The sequence below is a fragment of the Pelodiscus sinensis genome, chromosome 2 (assembly GCF_052426305.1).
Source record: "Pelodiscus sinensis isolate ZL-2025 chromosome 2, ASM5242630v1, whole genome shotgun sequence".
NCBI classification, from domain to species: domain Eukaryota; kingdom Metazoa; phylum Chordata; order Testudines; family Trionychidae; genus Pelodiscus; species Pelodiscus sinensis.
The window spans coordinates 97,545,818-97,563,246 of record NC_143053.1 but is presented as its reverse complement, the minus strand read 5'-3'; the positions used below and the strand labels follow the sequence as shown (position 1 = coordinate 97,563,246).

The 17,429-nt window shown below is 41.1% G+C and overlaps 1 protein-coding gene across 1 annotated transcript in view; it reads left to right on the top strand.

Moving 5' to 3' along the window:
• The window catches only part of FBXO15 (F-box protein 15), a 42,117-nt gene that overhangs the window by 11,254 nt on the left and 13,434 nt on the right, over positions 1-17,429 (top strand). Inside the window, exons 3-8 of the mRNA XM_006121413.5 lie at positions 1,393-1,497; positions 5,320-5,562; positions 6,595-6,804; positions 10,634-10,763; positions 12,212-12,294; positions 15,384-15,529. Coding sequence (XP_006121475.2) covers positions 1,393-1,497; positions 5,320-5,562; positions 6,595-6,804; positions 10,634-10,763; positions 12,212-12,294; positions 15,384-15,529 — 917 coding nt within the window. The remainder of the gene's footprint in view (positions 1-1,392; positions 1,498-5,319; positions 5,563-6,594; positions 6,805-10,633; positions 10,764-12,211; positions 12,295-15,383; positions 15,530-17,429) is intronic.

The following is a 17,429-nucleotide window of genomic DNA, read 5'->3' as shown; positions in this document are numbered from 1 at the left end:
AAAACTTCACCACCTGCATCTAGACTGCAGCTGTGTTCTTTCGAAAGTAAATCAAAAGAATGTGGCACTTTTTTTTATTGCAATAAACCTCATTCTACGAGGAATAACACCTTTTTTCGAAAGTACTCTTTTGAAAAAAGGTGCTATTGAATGCAAACTGTGCTTTTTCAAAAGAGAGCGTCTAGACTCTCTTTAGAAAAAGCGGCTCGCTTTTTCGAAAAAATCTGCTTGTAGTCTAGATATACCCTTAGTATTTAGTGGCATTTATCAACCTGCATTTGAAGATCACAAACTTCTGGTGTAAACAGTAGTTTACCATTTGTTGCTTCTGCACAAGAGGCACAGCTGACTTACTCTGACCCACAATTGATTTGCTCAGTAACTTATAATGGATATAGACATCAGGAAAGACTCAAAAGATTGCTGATTCCCACAGTAGCTCCTTAGTTCAGCTTTAACACCAGAGAATTGCAACACTGAGAAGAATGAGGATGCAATTAGGTTTATGTCAAATTTTTGAACCATGGGCAAATGTTAATCTAATGGCCTGGGGCTTGCAACCCAGAAAAGAAGGATTTGTGCCTCAGGCTGTAGTTTGCACATTCCGGCAGGTGACAACAGAGCAGCAGCAGGCGTGCAATTTCAGAGAGGACACTTGCACTTCGCTGAACAACCTAACAGCCACAGCAGAAGACAGATTTGTGTTTTCCAAAGTGTCATGGATGCCTATCTAGTTCTATTGATGTTAATGGTAGTATTTCCATTGACATGAATGGGAGTTAGATTAGGCCTTTAACGAGTATACATGGAGCTGAAGAAAAATATATCATCCCATCAAAGTTTGGCTTGGACTAGGCACTGTTGGTGAAGCATCTTGTCACCTGACACCACATTTGAAAGGTGATAATAAACACACAAGATTCTGGGATATATTTGAGAAATATTAGTGAGTAGTGACTGAATGTGAAAAAGACTATGAACCTGGGGGACAAGGAAGAAGAGGGATAAACAGTACAATTTCACGTAATTTGAATGAATTCTCTGCTACTTTTCAAAACCAGATTGGTTTAATGCCCTCCTAAAAAAAGAAACACGAATGCATGAGGGACTAAGCTTCCAGTTAACATCTTGCACCACTTAAATAGTCTGTTGTGAAGTGCAGTAAGCCTTAGATCAGAGCAACAAATCAAAATTGATATGGCTGCAGGTTAACTCTCTAGGTGAATACATGGTGTTTTACAAAGACAGATTTGACATCTGGATTTATGAAGTGGGTACTTCTCTCTTGTGTTCACTTTCCTGTGCTTAGAGGTTAAAGGTTTTAGCCACTTGTCAACTCTATAAAAGTTTGCACGTAAGTCCAGTAATATTTCCCTTTCTGCTTGTTTTCAGTATGCCATCAGAGATACTGCTGAAGATATTTTCTTATTTGGATGCTCTGTCCCTATTGTGTATTGGTTGTGTGAATAAACACTTCTATCATCTGTCCAATGACAAGTAAGGAAGGGGGGAAATGTACAATAATCTCAATCTCACAGCAGTCAGATTAACTTGAATTATATGAGACTTTTAAATTTAGTTTGATTGGTGCCAGGGAATTGATGTAAGTATTGAGCAGCTATTTTTGTGTTGTATTGCAATCTGTATGCTACATTTTCAATATATTGCATGGAGTTTTAGCTGTGTGAGTTCCATTAAAGTTAATGGGATTTATGTGACTAAAATCAAACACACTGCTTTGACAACTTACCCATTTGCATTTATTGCTTTATAAGATGTATAGTTTTCTTTCTGATTTAGATAAACCAGCATAGGCTGCTAGGATCCCTCCTCACAAGCAGGTGTGGGCGAGGATTTTCACATATTCTTTTCAGGTTTCTGCTTTTGCAGCTCAGTTTTTTTTCCCTCCTGCTTTGTTGCAGGGGACTTTTGTAGTCAGGCAGTTCTGGCAGTGGTTTCAGATGCCTCTATTTTGTCACCATACAATGAATTTAGTTTTGATTAAAACAGGAGGAAAAACAAATAGTAAAAAGGCTCATCACATGGCTATCAGTTCAAAGGTTTATATTCCATGGTTAGCAATGGTACATGTGTCAGAGTATAAATGAAAGATTCATAGTGATCGCCCACTGACGTCACTGGGAGCTTTGCAGATTCATCTAGTGGAGAGGCTGACCTGTATGTAGCAATTAAAATGTTCATCATTTTGAGTGCCTTGTTGGCATCACATAGGGAGAAAATCTGCTTCCCTGTGTAGACTCTCCCCTATTTTTCCAGTTTCTCCCAGTCCATTTCCGACTTCATGTGCTAAAGCGATATACACTGAAATGTTTAGTGTTGACACTGAAATGTCATCACTGGGCATTGGCACTGACACTCCAGTAAGATTAAGGAGTCAGAAAATCCAAATTTTTAGGTTATTTGTCTGAAGTGTTGGCAGATACAGGCTGTTACTAGCAAAGGCACGCTAGTAAACTAACTTTAGTGGGGCCAATCTGAATAGATGGAAAATGCCTTTGTCCCAGAAGGTGGTCCGACCTGGAAACCACCGTAACTGTCACTGGTGGATTTCTCTAGTCCGAAATAAGCACAGACACAAATGTCCAATTTAAAGATATATTGAATACAACAGGTGGTAACACAAAGAATAACCCCAGAATACAACACTGCATAAATCAACCCCTCACTCCAGAAGTAATAGAAGATAGCACAGTATAACTCAGTGGCTACGTCTAGACTGGCATGATTTTCCGGAAATGCTTTTAACGGAAAAGTTTTCCGTTAAAAGCATTTTCAGAAAAGCACGTCTAGATTGGCAGGACGCTTTTCCGCAAAAGCACTTTTTGCGGAAAAGCATCCGTGGCCAATCTACACGCGCTTTTCCGCAAAAAAGCCCCGATCGCCATTTTCGCGATCGGGGCTTTTTTTCGGAAAACAAATCTCTGCTGTCTACACTGGCCCTTTTGCGCAAAAGTTTTTCGGAGAAAGACTTTTGCCCGAATGGGAGCAGCATGGTATTTCCGCAAAAACACTGACAATCTTACACGAGATCGTCAGTGCTTTTGCGGAAATTCAAGCGGCCAGTGTAGACAGCTGGCAAGTTTTTCCAGAAAAGCAACTGTTTTTCCGGAAAAAGTGGCCAGTCTAGACACAGCCAGTCTGTTCTGAAGTCAGTAGACAGTCGAGGCTCAGGACCTTCAACCTGTTGGCATAGGCAGCCTCAGGGGAGGAACACTGAGGAGTCCAATTGATGATATGATGGTAGGTATGTTACACAGGCACCCAATGGTAATCAGTTCTCAGATCAAAATAGGGCCTTTGCCACAATGGTTGGAGTGGAACTGGGTGATAGGCAGCTGCTCTTGGTCCGGAGCTACAGGTAGCAATAACCCACAACACTGGGCAATTGCCACAGTAGTGAGCTAATGCACCCGGCAGGTAACGGTGGAATTGAGTCTGGTCTGGTCTGTTGCGAAGGCCAGGACCTGCTTCCCCACGGCTCTTCTTCAACAGCGATCCAAACTGCTAGCTACCAGAAGATGAGAAGGAAGCAGGAGCAGGAGGAGGAGCCCAATCCCTTCAGAGGTCTGAGCTTATAAAGATCCCAAGGCGGGAAACAGCAGGAGCGTCTCTAGTGCACAAGGTGTAGTGTTGGGTACAGATTAGCGTTCCTGGTGCAGACTTTAGTGCCATGTGCAGAGCAACAGTGTTGTGTGCACAACCATGTACTGTGTGCAAACGATGGATTTTGGTGGCAAAAGTCTTTTAGTCCTTTGGGTTCCATTTTGATTTGTGTAAAACTCAAGACTCCATTTTGATTTTAGTGTCCTTTTGGTTGTAATGTCCTTGATCTTAATATTCTAACTTACTGTCAACAAGGCAGACATTCACTGCACTAATTACATTTGGGTCACATGATAGATTGGCTTTGCATCCCTGAGGGCTAGTAATATATACTTTGGAAATAACCTCAGATTCACTTCATTTTTAAAGTTGACCATATGACACAGGCCACAAAAATACAAGGGGGCAACCCTGGTTTAGGGAGCTCGTGGCCTGTAATAACTCCTTTGCATTTTCTCAGCTGCTTTCACCATGCTCCATATGTGTTCTGCACAAGTGATTGATTAATGGTATGGACTAGTGTTCTACAATGAGGGAGGGGGCAAAGCTACACTGCCATAGAGTCTGCGGCACAAAATTTACACATACTTCTCCAAAAGTTTCGATCTCCTCTCTGCAAGATTCCATTGAGATCATGGCAAGCATCCATATGCTGCTCGGCCATATGGATTAGCTACACAGGATTATGTGCAGCTCACAGAAATACAGCCAGCCTCTCTCTTTTCTATGCCCTCAACTCAGTACTCCACAAGCCACCACAACTTACCCTGCCTCTTATCCCATGCTTCCTGCTCCCTGGAAAATGGTTGCTCAGACTTGCTATGTCCCTCAGCAGTGGAGAAAAGTTCCTGGCAGTCAGACATACTCGATGGCCCTGGGGGGAGCCCTTGGTCCTTGTCTACCTCAGCCTCCTCATCTACAATTCATACCCTGGGTTAGACCCTCCATTCACTACCTCCGTGCCCTCCAAAATATTCACGGGGCTCTTGGCAATGGAAGTGGGATCACTGTCAAGGATAGTGTCCAGCTCCTTATAGAAATGGAAGGTCTTTGGTGAAGCACTGGTGCATCAATTTGCTTCATGGGCCTTATGATAGGCTTGTCACAGTCTTCTACATTTTACTCTGCACTGTGGTGTGCTCATACCCCTTTTCACACGAGGATTGTAAAATGTGACTATGAAGTCCTTACTAAGTCTTTGCTCAGATATTCCCATTAAAATCAGTGAGACTTGGTTGAGAATCTATTGTGTAACAGATTTCCCATACATTATGATGTTAGGTAAAACTTACTATATTCAGCAAAAATATCAAGATGTGTATTAGTGCTCTTTGGTTCTCATGTGACATGTCTTTTCCTCCAGCAATCTAAATTTTAGCATAACTGTTCTATTACAGGATTAGGGGTTTAACAATGAATTAAAAGAAATGGTAAATTATGAATAGAGAGAGACATCAGACATTGAGGTAAAACCTCAATATTGGGAATTTCTAGAAATGATTAGTATTCTCTTTATCCAGCTAAATCAAATAAAACCCTACTTGTTCTTAAACTTTGGTAATATATTTTTCTTACTGAGATTTTCACTAATGCATGAGATCCTTATGCAACTGTATGTTTTAATTCTGCTGCTGTCGTCACTATTAATAATTCTTTGTGGGATTCACTTTTTTGTGTCTTGAATTTTTTTCCCAGTGTGATCTGGTTCAAAATATACTCCAGTTTTTTTCCACCTAAAAGAACAAATTGGAAAACTAAGCCTGTTGAAAGAACAGCTGTCTTACCAAGTCATGCTACCGTACTGGACAGAGAATCGGGATACTGGAAGAAGGAATATATCATGAAACAAATAGCAGCTGGCAAAACTAAAATCATTCAGTTTCTGAAACCTATAAACCCTTATACTGGCCTTCCACTTAAAATCAAAGAAGCTATCAAGTAAGTAATGTCTTGTCATGAAGTGTGTTTACTCCCAAATTACATTAAGAATGTTGGTTTAGTGAGTCTATATCGGGGTGGGTAGTAATGTGTGCAGGGGGCGAGAGGGGGAGGGAGAGAACACTCCAAGAATTTTGGTAAGTGGTCGCAGGCTTTACTTTTCTGTTATATTAATCAAGAGGGTCTTGGAGGGAATTTTGGTGCAGAAGAAGGTTATGACCTGCGGTATGATTTAGGTGCAGAGGGGAGTGGGGAGGATGACAGGTGCAGGCTCTGGCTGGGAGACACTTACCAACATGGGCAGTTCCCAATCAGTGGAACAAGAGGGCACCCAGGCAGGCCTCCATGCCATGATGCTTCACGTAGCTCAGAATTGACAGCATGTCTTTTCTTGGGGAGAGAAGGATGGTGGGTCTTCATGCACTGCCCACGCCTGCAAGTACTACCTACACCTGCTAGTACTGCCTCTACAGGTCCCATTGATCAATTTCCAAGGGGTGTGTAGAAACATGTTTGCCAGCAGCCTCTGGCTCTAGCGCTTCTGGGAGCAGCATGGCTGGGGTCATGGCAGGCAGGCAGACAGACTTCCTGAGTGCCCTGCTGGGCTATGGAAATTTTCCTCCAGCCCTAGCTTGGAAGAAAATGTTTGGCGAGTGAGATCTGGCCTGATAGTCATATTTTGCCCACCTCTGTTCTATATGGTATTTGTATGTGGGGAAATAGAGATATGAATTCAGATCGTGATGGGGAGATGCTATCATGATCTGATTAGTGTGTTTTAATCACAAAATAAAAGTTAATGTGAATAAAAATGAAATATCTGTTTTGTCAACTCTGTCTTGCTTGAAAGAAAGAAACCACTTTAAGAGAAATTACATTGGTTATTTCCATTGAAAGTAATAAGAAATAAATATGCCCTTCTTCAAGAAATCCCCCGGCACCTTGCTGACTGAATTTCTAAAGTTCCATACATTGTCCTTGTCACTTTTGACAGGTTGTTTTAAAGCTTTTTGTTTATATCCTCAATGACAGAGCATATAATTTGAGTTGGGTGATTGTACTAAAGGACAGAAATGGAAAGGAACATGTAATGGAGCAGGTGGACATCTCTTTTAATGATACATCTATTACCGTATTTTGGTATGGTACAAACTGGCCATGTTTAGACACCCTGCAAACCCTGGAATTATGTGGAGTGACACCATTGCTTCTTGATCGATGTAAAGTTCCCACCTACAACATGTGAGTTTAAAGTATTTTTTTAGACAAATATTGTTGGGATTGCCTGGGTGGAAATTGCCTGACTAAAAACTGACCCAGACAGTGAATTATTTTTAGTCCATCTGCAGCCTATCCTAGGAAGTCTTATTTCTTATTCTTCACTGGTATCAGACAGTTCCTGGGAGAAAGGAAATCTAACAAAACCAGATATTACTTATTTATTCTCCCATATTTTTATGAATTTAGTAGTTATAATATAGTGAATAGTAATGTAAAATACAGGGGAAAAAAGACACTTGGCTTGGAAAAACTGACAGTCTTAAGCATGGATACCAAAGGATGGTAAACCAGACCCATGGAAAATTTCTAATTAAAAATCCAATGAGAATAATTCTTTATCTCTTGGCCTGCAGCTGCTCCGGAGGAGGTGGGTGGGGCATTGCTTGGCCTCCCCATACTGCAGCCTGTTCATGGGGTGGCGGCTCTCTGTGGGCCTGCCTGCGCCGCCAGCTGCCCCCTTGCTCTGCAGATGGTCTGGGGGGAATAGCACTTCAGGAGCTAGCCCTGGCCTCTAATGAACCACTTCAATCTAAAGCCTGTTGGGGGGAGCAATCTGGCAGGAGGGGCTGGCCAGGCTCTATGGGCTGCCACCAGCCATCAGGGCCCCTCTGCGGCTTGCAGGCTATCTTGGGGGGGTGGGGGGGATAGACTCTTGGAACTGCTGCTGACCATCAGTGGCTGCCCTGTTGCCTGCAGACTGGGAGTGAGGAAGCGAGGCTCTAGGCACTGTATGTGGCTTCCAGTGCCTCCCCTATGGTCTGCAGGCTGTTGGGGAGGGGCCATGCTTCAGGGGCTGCCCCTCCTACAGTACCTCCAGCCCACGCGGCCCTGTGGGCAGGCTCTCCACAGGGCGGCGGGGAGGGGAAGGCTCTGGGTTTAGGGTGGGGGGCTCCGCACCAGGTCTGGTGTCAGGCAAGATGGCAGAGCCCTAGCCCTGCTGGCCACTCTCTTTGTGCTGCAGCTGCCCCCAGTGGCCACTCTCAGTATTGCACCCTTCCTCTCTGTGCCCTTCCCTTTTGTGTCCCTCCCCTCTCTGTCCTCTTCCTTTCTATGTTACAGAAAACAGCTGACTTCCTGGCACTTCCCATTTTCCAGGCACAATCAAACCCTGACCTTGGCTTATGTTAGGGGAAGGGGAAGCTGCATACCAAATTTGGTGTTCCTAGCTCCTATGGTTTAAACTTTAGAAAGAGTTCTTGAACAAACAGATTCACAGAAGCAGAGACTGACACACTCTAAAATATAGAAAGAGATAGTACACCCACACTTTGAATAGTGCATGCAGTTCTGGTTGCTCCAACTCAAGAAAAATATATTAGAATTGGAAAAAAGTATGGAAAAGCTACTATCTGTGGAGAGACTAAAAAAAACTTAGAAAAGAGACAACTAAAGGGGCATATAACAGAGGTCTATAAAATCATGAATGATGTGGAGAAAATGAATAAGGAAGTGTTATTTACCTCTTTCTGCTTGTTTTAAAACTTTTTCTTATTTTTCTTTCTTGCAATTTGAAAGTGTTCTGTGCTTTTCTTTTCCTGCAGTTTAAAACTTACTCTTTTTTTCCTTTTTCTCACTTTGCAATAATCCATTTTCTTTGGTAAAGTATTGAAAAAAGCCCAATTTCTATTTTCCTGAATTTTAAATAAAGTTTAGTAAACTTGTTTTCTTTTGAAAATCTTCTAATGTTAACATGTGTGAAAAGACACACAGAAAATGCACCCCATAAAAAGAAAAACTTGAAACGCCAAAGTACACCTTCAAAATGAAACCAGAGGGTAGGACATAAAGCAAGTAGGGACATGGAAAACTGTCATAATTTGATGATGATGAATACTATAAAGGTCTTCACTACTGTGCTGCATATGTCTGATTTGTATTTTTGTTTGTTTGTTTTTTAAACCATGCACTAAGGAGTTTTTGCACTGGGTGTTTCATGGTGCTTCTAGGCTGCAAGGATAGCAAATTTCAGAAGTACAAGCTCTCAGATCTTGGAATTGGTTGGCTAGGTGCCTCTTCATCTCTGCTTAACTACTGTAGTGTGTTAACATGAGAGAGAATCTCTTCAGTAACCAGGTCCTAGACCTTTTTAGGACTTTTGATGATGATCAGCACACCTTGAACTGTTCCCAGAAGCAAACTGAGAACCAATACAGAAATTAAAGGGAGGTCTTTTATACTCACAGCAGCTTGAAATGGGAAGTCTTTCCCCCCGCCCCCAGCTTCCTGGAACTTCAGAGTGGACATCCTAGGATACCCTAAGTGGACCATGGCAGTAGGCAAGCTAGAGGTATGAGGGTTGAAAGGTTCATCTTTTCTCGCCTAATTGCTCTATTGCTAGGTGAAGAAAAGTAATACTGATGCTATCAGGAAATCCAGGAAAATGTTTGGATCTAATAGGATTTTGAAGCTGTTAACTATTTGAGCAGAAGTTATTTCTCCTAAATGGATAATACAGATTCTGTTCCTACTGCCTATTCCTCCTAAATGACTTTCTTGGCACTAGCATCCCCTTTTCTTTATTTGGATGAGTTGCTGCCTGTTTGTTTTCCTTCATATCCTTGTTCTTAGTCACACAACTGGGAGAGTTATTGGGCCTGCAGAACATGCATTTAATTAAAGGACATGTAGTCCTATATTCTAAAACTACATTTTGGAAGTTGTAGGTATGAAGAAATGGGCATTAAAAGCATATTGGTGTGATCAGGACATGTTTGTAGCTGCAGTCTCCTGTTGATGACATCCTGCTTTTTTAAAAAACAAGCAAACAAGCAAGTATGGGAAGAGTGACACTGTGGGTCTTTACAAGAGTCTTTGTGGAGAATGGGTAATTCTGTCATGGAAAGGACTGAACATGCTAAAGCAGTGGTGGGCAAATTACTGGCCTGTGGTCCAGAACCGTTTTGCCAGGGCTAGTTCCTGGCAGGTCACTGCTGCTGTATTTACCTGTGCTTCTCTGCAGGTATGGGCTCTTGCCGCTCCTATTGGCTGTTGATCACTGTTCCTAGCCAATAGGAGCGATGAGTAGTGGTGTTGTGGTCCACACCACTTTCTGCAGCTCCCATTGGCCGGGAAATGTGAATCATGGCCAACAGGAGCTGCAAGCATTCGTACCTGCAGAGGCGCTGATAAATACAGCAGTGGGAGCCCACCAGGGGCCTAACCCTTGAAATTGCTGCCATTTTATTGCCCACCCCTGCACTCAAGAGCTACTACTTACATTTTTGCAAGAGCTCACCCATCAGCCAACAAGGCAGCTGTCAGTGATATAAAATATATATTACCATTGTGGTTTTATATAAGTTTTGATCCCTGAATGGTAGGGAACAAAGCAACCTGAGAAATACAGCTGTATTCACTAGTAAATGATCTTTTTGTTCAAATTTCTCTTGTTCTGAGAAAAATTACTGTTTCCTGCTTCAGGCTGATGAGAATTTTATGATTCTCTTTGCTGTGGAAACATTTTCTTTATAGTAACACATTTATTAATAAAAGAACCCTTTGGGCATTTAAGAAATTTAGCGAGCATATCCGTTCCTCTTGTATAACATATCTACTGTACAGTTCAACAAGCCTATGAGGGATTTTGGTAGACACCCTTATCGAAAATTCTATTCCCATTAGGTTTTGCTGTACTTCTGGTAAGCTGCTATTTAGACTTTTTATTGCTCCACATGCTGCAGTTTCCGAACAGTTTGTGTTAGTGCCCAGGGAGAAAATGAAAAGTGTCTGAATTTTTATATTAATAATGACACACTCATGTCTTTCTTTACTCTGCTATGTCTCTTCAAAGACCTCGGCGGCGTTCCTTAATTGCTGAGTTCAGCCTTACTAACCTGACTAACACGACTACAATGATTGGCTCTGACGTGCTTGTGGAACTTTTCCGTCTGAACCCAGGACTCCTGGTGGGTCTCTGGAAGGTAAGATTATATTTGGCTACCGTATGTTGTTCAATAAGTTTTTCTTTTAAAATTTTTTGTAGCATACAGCTGTATGGGGAAAAGGAAGATGGCTGCATGAAAATGACTAACATAATCTAATAGACATCTACAGTCAAGGCCCCCTGCACTCAGTGGTTAAATGGATTTAAATTTTGCAACGCTTTCATTTATGCTTAAAAATACAGATATCTAATTGCTTCAGTGGGGTGTTCAGATGTGTATTGTAAAATTTATTTCCCACTTCCAATTTTAAGATGTGCCAGGAATTTCTTTAATTGACATAATGTCACAGATCATGGACAAACACCTGTGATTACTCCTCCAGGCTTTCTGTGGGAACTCTTTCCAGGAGACTGGCTCTGATGTGCACTTCTCCCAGAGTGTTACTCTTTGATTCCCCACTTGTTAAACTGGATCACTAGGCTATATCACCACCTATTCTCTCTGTATTGTCTCACGTACAGGGCATATGGTGCTTAGTTCCTCTTACAGAACTTTTTAAAGTATTCCCTTCAGGTGACAGGCTTCACTCATCTCATGCTTCTCTGGAATACTGAGGTTCTGACACTATTAGGTGGATGCTAAGTAGCATCTTTCTCGGCTGGACCCAATGACCATGCCCCTAGCTTTTCATTCATTATCTAAATTTGACTGATTAAGTTTGTTTAGCAGCACAGGAAAAAAGAGCCCCCCCCCCCGTTTTTGTTCACCTTTTTAAAGGAGCTAATTATAAAGTTGAAGAATAAGACCAATGAATAGTTGCTGATAGTGAAGAGAATCTTTTTCTCTGGATAGCTCTGAGGTGGTGCTTTATGTATTCTTGTGCTGGGCCAATGTGTATGGTAGCATTCTGTGTGAATAGTGGCACACATACAACTATTACTAAAATTGTACTAATAGAGTATGTCTAGACTGCATCCCTTTGTTGGCAGAGGGATGCATATTAGGCAGGTCAACATTGCAAATGAGGCAGGGATTTAAATATCCCATGCCTAATTTGCATAAAAATGGCTGCCGTGTTTTGCCGACTCAGCACTTTGTCAGCAAAAAGCGGCAGTCTAGAGGGGGATCTGTTGAGAAAGAAAGCCTTTTTCGACAGATCTCTTATGCCTCCTGCAAGGAGGTTGACAGGATCTGTTGAAAAATGCTTTCTTTCTCAACAGATCCCGCTCTAGACTGCCGCTTTTTGCCGACAAAGCGCGGAGTCAGCAAAACACGGCAGCCATTTTTATGCAAATTAGGCACAGGATATTTAAATCCCTGCCTCATTTGCAATGTCAACCTGCCTAATCTGCATCCCTCTGCCGATAGAGGGATGCAGTCTAGACATACATATACTGTGTGGCAAACGAGGAAGCATTTATCTGTGGGCTTTAATGCACAATACTTCCAGGTGAGAAATGTATTCGTTGTAATTAACTTTTCAGAAAGGAAATGGAATTGCTTTTATTACGGCAAGTCTTCATCATCATCAACTTCTTGAGAGAAGCACTTTGGGCTCTGTCACTGCGTAAGTACTGGTTTCTCTTTGCCTGAGGATGTTAGGTATGATCTTTTCAATAAAGCATTGAGTTTGCAAAATTAAAATTGATTGGTGGTAAAGAAAGTTCAGTAAGAATTGTAGTTTCCTCTAACCAAGAATAAGAGCTTTGTTGTGCATTACATTTGCAATAACTGGTTTATAATATGGTATGAAAGAGGCCTATGTTTTTCATGCTAACTTCTGCTGTGGTGAAGTAATATATTAGGCACTAAACTTTATTACACTTATATCTGAGACTTTTCAATGGAGCTGGAAGAGGTACGACATTTTCTGTATTTTTTTTTTAATTCAGTTTACTTAATCTAGGTGTGGACAATACAATGGCAGTGATTCACCAAGGTTAGCCCCTGGCATGCTGCCGCCACTGTACAGTAAAACTCCAATAGTCCGGCATCCAATAGTCCGGCACTCCTGATAGTCCGGCATCAAAATGGCAAGAGCCTAGTGAGTGAGCTTCGGCAAAAAATGAGTCACAAGGTAACAGCGGCAGCAGCTGAACTGAGCAAAAAGGGTAAAAAAGGCTTAAAAAAACTAAAACATTACAGTATACTGTATATAGTATGTACAATAAAAAGGGTTAAGAACACTTTATATACAGTATATAATGTATACAGTGTATATATATATATAACCATCTTATAAGTACCTCCTGATAGTCCGGCATATCTGATAATCCAGCATCACCTAGGTCCCATAGGTTCCGGATTATCGGAATTATACTGTATTTACCTATGTCTCTGCATGCACCAGTGATTTCAGGTCTTGTGGGCTGTGGATCATTGTCCCTTGCCAGCGGGAGCAGCGTGAAGTGACATGGACTGGGACACTGCTTTTCACAGCTCCCAATGGCTGGGAACAGGAGTTATGATCACTGGTACCTGTGGAGACGCAGGTCAGTATATTGGTGGGGACCACCAGAGGCTAAGACTGGGGAACAGGATCCAGATCACAGACTGGTATTTGCCCACCTCTGATTTAATCACTTTCTTCAGATAGGTGACAGACCCACAGGAAAGAGGGACATTTTTAAAAATGTGAAAATGTCATTGTAAATCCATAAAAATGACAGGGTGATTTAATTTATAATCTGAAACTACTTTTAAATCTTATTGGAAAAACATATTAGATTTCTAGCTCTTTAAATGGGTATATATAACATTGCATTTTAATGCAGTTTATTAAAGTGTGAACTTTGCCTCACTCATGGTAAAATATTTAAAATAATGGTTACAATGAGTACTGTGTCAACCAGCTTCCTTGAACAGCTCGGCTGTGTCTAGACTGGCCAGTTTTTCTGGAAAATCAGCCAGTTTTTCGGAAAAACTTGCCAGCTATCTACACTGGCCACTTGAATTTCCGCAAAAGCACTGACGATCTCATGTAAGCTTGTCAGTGTTTTTGCGGAAATACTATGCTGCTCCCATTTGGGCAAAAGTCCTTTTATGCAAAACTTTTGCGCAAAAGGGCCAGTGTAGACAGCCCAGATTTGTTTTCCGCAAAAAAGCCCTGATCGCGAAAATGGCGATTGGGGCTATTTTTGTGGAAAAGCGTGTCTAGATTGGCACGGACGCTTTTCCACAAAGAGTGCTTTTGCGGAAAAGCATCCGTGCCAATCTAGACGTTCTGTTCCGAAAATGCTTTTAACAGAAAACTTTTCCGTTAAAAGCATTTCCGGAAAACCATGCCAGTCTAGATGTAGCCCTCTTCTTTATTCTTCTTACCTTTTCCTCCTACACTGAAGGAGCATTTTATCTGGCATATATAGTCCTTTCTTTCTCCCTTTCTTCCTCTTTGAGATGCTTTTCATGCACAGAATATCTAATGACTTTCACTGCACTGGGACAGTTGTTTATATGGGTAAAAATTTCCAATATGTTTAAGTGACTTAATTTGCTAAGCACAAGTTACTTAGGAGCATGTCTCATTGACCTTCAATGGGACTTAGATTCCAATGTCACTTAGGTGCTTCTGAAAAATTTTACTCCACACCAGTGATTCAATACTTTTCTCCTTCCACTGCGATTCAGGCATAGGCAGAATATTTCCTTGCCTGCTGGTAGAGAAAAACAGGGGTCCAGATGCATGTTAGGTATTGAGTTAGTTTGTCCATATAAAAGGCAAGCATGTCAATCTATTAAAAAGTTTCAGAGGAGTAGCCACATTAGTCTGTAATTGGAAAAACTTTAAAAAACAATAAATAGTCTTGCAGCACCTTAGAGACTAACAAAAAATGTAGATGGTATTATGAGCTTTCGTGGGCACAACCCACTTCACCTGAAGAAGTGGGTTGTGGCCATGAAAACTCATGATACTATCTGCATTTTTTGTTAGTCTCTAAGGTGCTGCCAGACTATGGCTATCTCTAGATTACATTCCTCTTTCGAAAGAGGAATATAAATTAGGCAAATTGATAGTGCAAATGAAGCACGGATGTAAATATCCCACGCTTCATTTGCATATTCGCGTCCGAGCGCTTTTTTGAAAAAGGGTTTTTCAAAAGTGAAAGCGCAGTCTAGACACAGTTCTTTCGGAAAAAAAACCCTGCTTTTTTGAAAGAACCTGTACTCGCAGAGATTCTTTCAAAAATGGGTTTTTTTTCGAAAGAACTGTGTCTAAGCTGCGCATTCACTTTTGAAAAACTCTTTTTTGAAAAAGCGTTCAGATGCAAATATGCAAATGAAGCACAGGATATTTAAATCCATGCTTCGTTTGCACTATCAATTTGCCTAATTTACATTTCTCGTTTGAAAGAGGAATGTAGTCTAGATGTGCCCTATATGTCAATCTATTGACGTTTTTACATGTATACACTTTAGGTATATTTGATAGTAAATTTAGTTACCTGCTTTGACTAATCTTTACAGCACATGAATAAACCTTATAATTAGAATGGTAAACTATAGTGACATTTAAATAGGAAAATAGGACACCTTAACTGCTAATTGCATTTGTCCTTTTCCAGTTCTTTAAAAAATACCTCCTCTGCTAAAACTACTCAGCATTTCTTTCCATACTAAATTGTTTTCCCCCAAACCATTCTCTTGATTTTATTTAAGACCATATGTCCTGCCTCCACATAAACCTATACTGGATGATGTTGACCCAGAATATGGACTACATGGCTACCAATTACATGTAGATATGCATAGCGGAGGACATACTTACATGTGTGGTACATTTCGAAATGTGTTCTGCAGAAAAGGTAAGAGTTAATAGAACTTAGATGTTCTTTTTAAAATTTGTTCCTTGTTTTATTTTCCCCATCTGTATCCAACTTCTTACTTTTTCAATGGAGAAAACAATTGTTTTTTAGTAATAAATTAGTTTTTGTCCTTGCACTTTTGTTGTGGAATTCTGTTGATGGCTACTGTTGGCACTTCGAGAATCTAGATATTGTAATGTCTGATTTTTTTTTTTAATTGCAAGTTTCTGGATTAAAAATAAAACTGTTATTTAGTTTTCAAGGCTTGAATTAGGGTAAAATGTCTTGGCAACAGAGAAAACATTTTCAAAGAGAGTTAATTTTATAATATAGTAAACAAATTTAATAACAGACTTGATTTTAATGGGTTTTTTTCAATTTACTGTTCTTCTGCAGTTCCTTAAGTTTGCTATTAACAAAGCGTTACTATTCAGAAACAATACCACTTAAGCATACTGTGATTGAGACAAAGTGTAATTGTTTGGTCTACTTCCCTAGACTGAGATAAACTGTAAGGGCAATCAATACAAAGTTGTGAGAAATTGTACAAGTGTTTGTAAATAATTAAAATAGTATTTGTTTACTTTATTTCTTTAGGCTTAACAATAAAGCATGCCCAGTAAGGCGCTCTGAGAGCACATCTACCCTGCATGGAAGATCGACGCTGCTGCCGTCGATCTTCTGAGGTTCAGTTTTAGCTGGTGTAGTAAAGACCTACAAGATCAAACTCAAAGGGTGCCCCCCATCAGTGCCAGTACTCCTGCTCCTCATGAGGAGTAAGGGAAGTCGATGGGAACATTTGTGTGAATGACGTGGAGACGCAGTGTAAGATATATCAATTCCAGCTATATAATTTATGTTGCAGAAGTTACGTCTCTTACTTCAGCCTTCTCCTTTAGTGTAGATCAGGCCTCGGTGTCCTAATAATAATAACCAGAGCTCGCCGAACTGCGGTGAGCCCTGCTCGCCAGCCGCACTGTCCGGCGATCTGCGCATGCGCAGGTTGTTCTGTGCATGCACAGATCGCCCGAACCCGGCTCTTCCGGGTTACAATCTACTCGCCCGTGGCGAGTAGATGTATTATTTGTCGAGCCCTGATAATAACCATGCAGCAGTATTAAATAATATCATACAAATAAATGCTGTCAGCTGTCAGCATTAAATAATTAAATTCAGATAACAATTTGCCTAGCCAACAAATAAAATACCCCCCTTCCCCGCATGCCTCTCAAATTACGAAATGAAAAAATATGCATTTGTCTTTATGTGGGATGCAGGAAATAAGGAAACTTTTTTTTAAACTTGAAAAATGTATTTTTTTGTAGAGGGGGAAATATGTATCATATAAACAGTGTTTTTGAAAGAAGGAGGCAATTGTTATTGCTTCATATTATTTTTCCAATAAGTTGCTAATGTTGATACTTCTGTTCACTGTGGTAAATGCACTTTTGTTTGTGGTGAAGACAGTAGAGTGCACTGTTAGCTTCTGACTTAAAGTTTATGTAGTGTGTGACCAGGTCAGACTAGAGGACTACAATAGAGAGAGAAAGGCAGCTCTAAAAGGCAGCAACAGCCCTGACTAATCAGGAGCAGAGATGATAGGGCTGCTGTAAATCAATCAGGGCCAGCTGATCTCACTTGAAGGGGCAGCAGAGCCTTTTAAAAAGAAGCCTTCCCTGGAGGGATGAAGAGGAGAGTGGGAGAGGCAATGGAGTGTGAGAAGACCAGAGCAGGTAGGGAGAGAACCAGACAAACTTAGAAAGGTAAAGGCAGCATTGCCAGAGACAGCAAGTGGTGTAGCGCCAATGAGAAGTTTTGGGCTCTCTTTCCCCTAGCAGCCTGAGAACCCAGCTGAGAACTGGTGAGGACTGTTTATGCAGCCCAGGCTGACCTGGGGGCA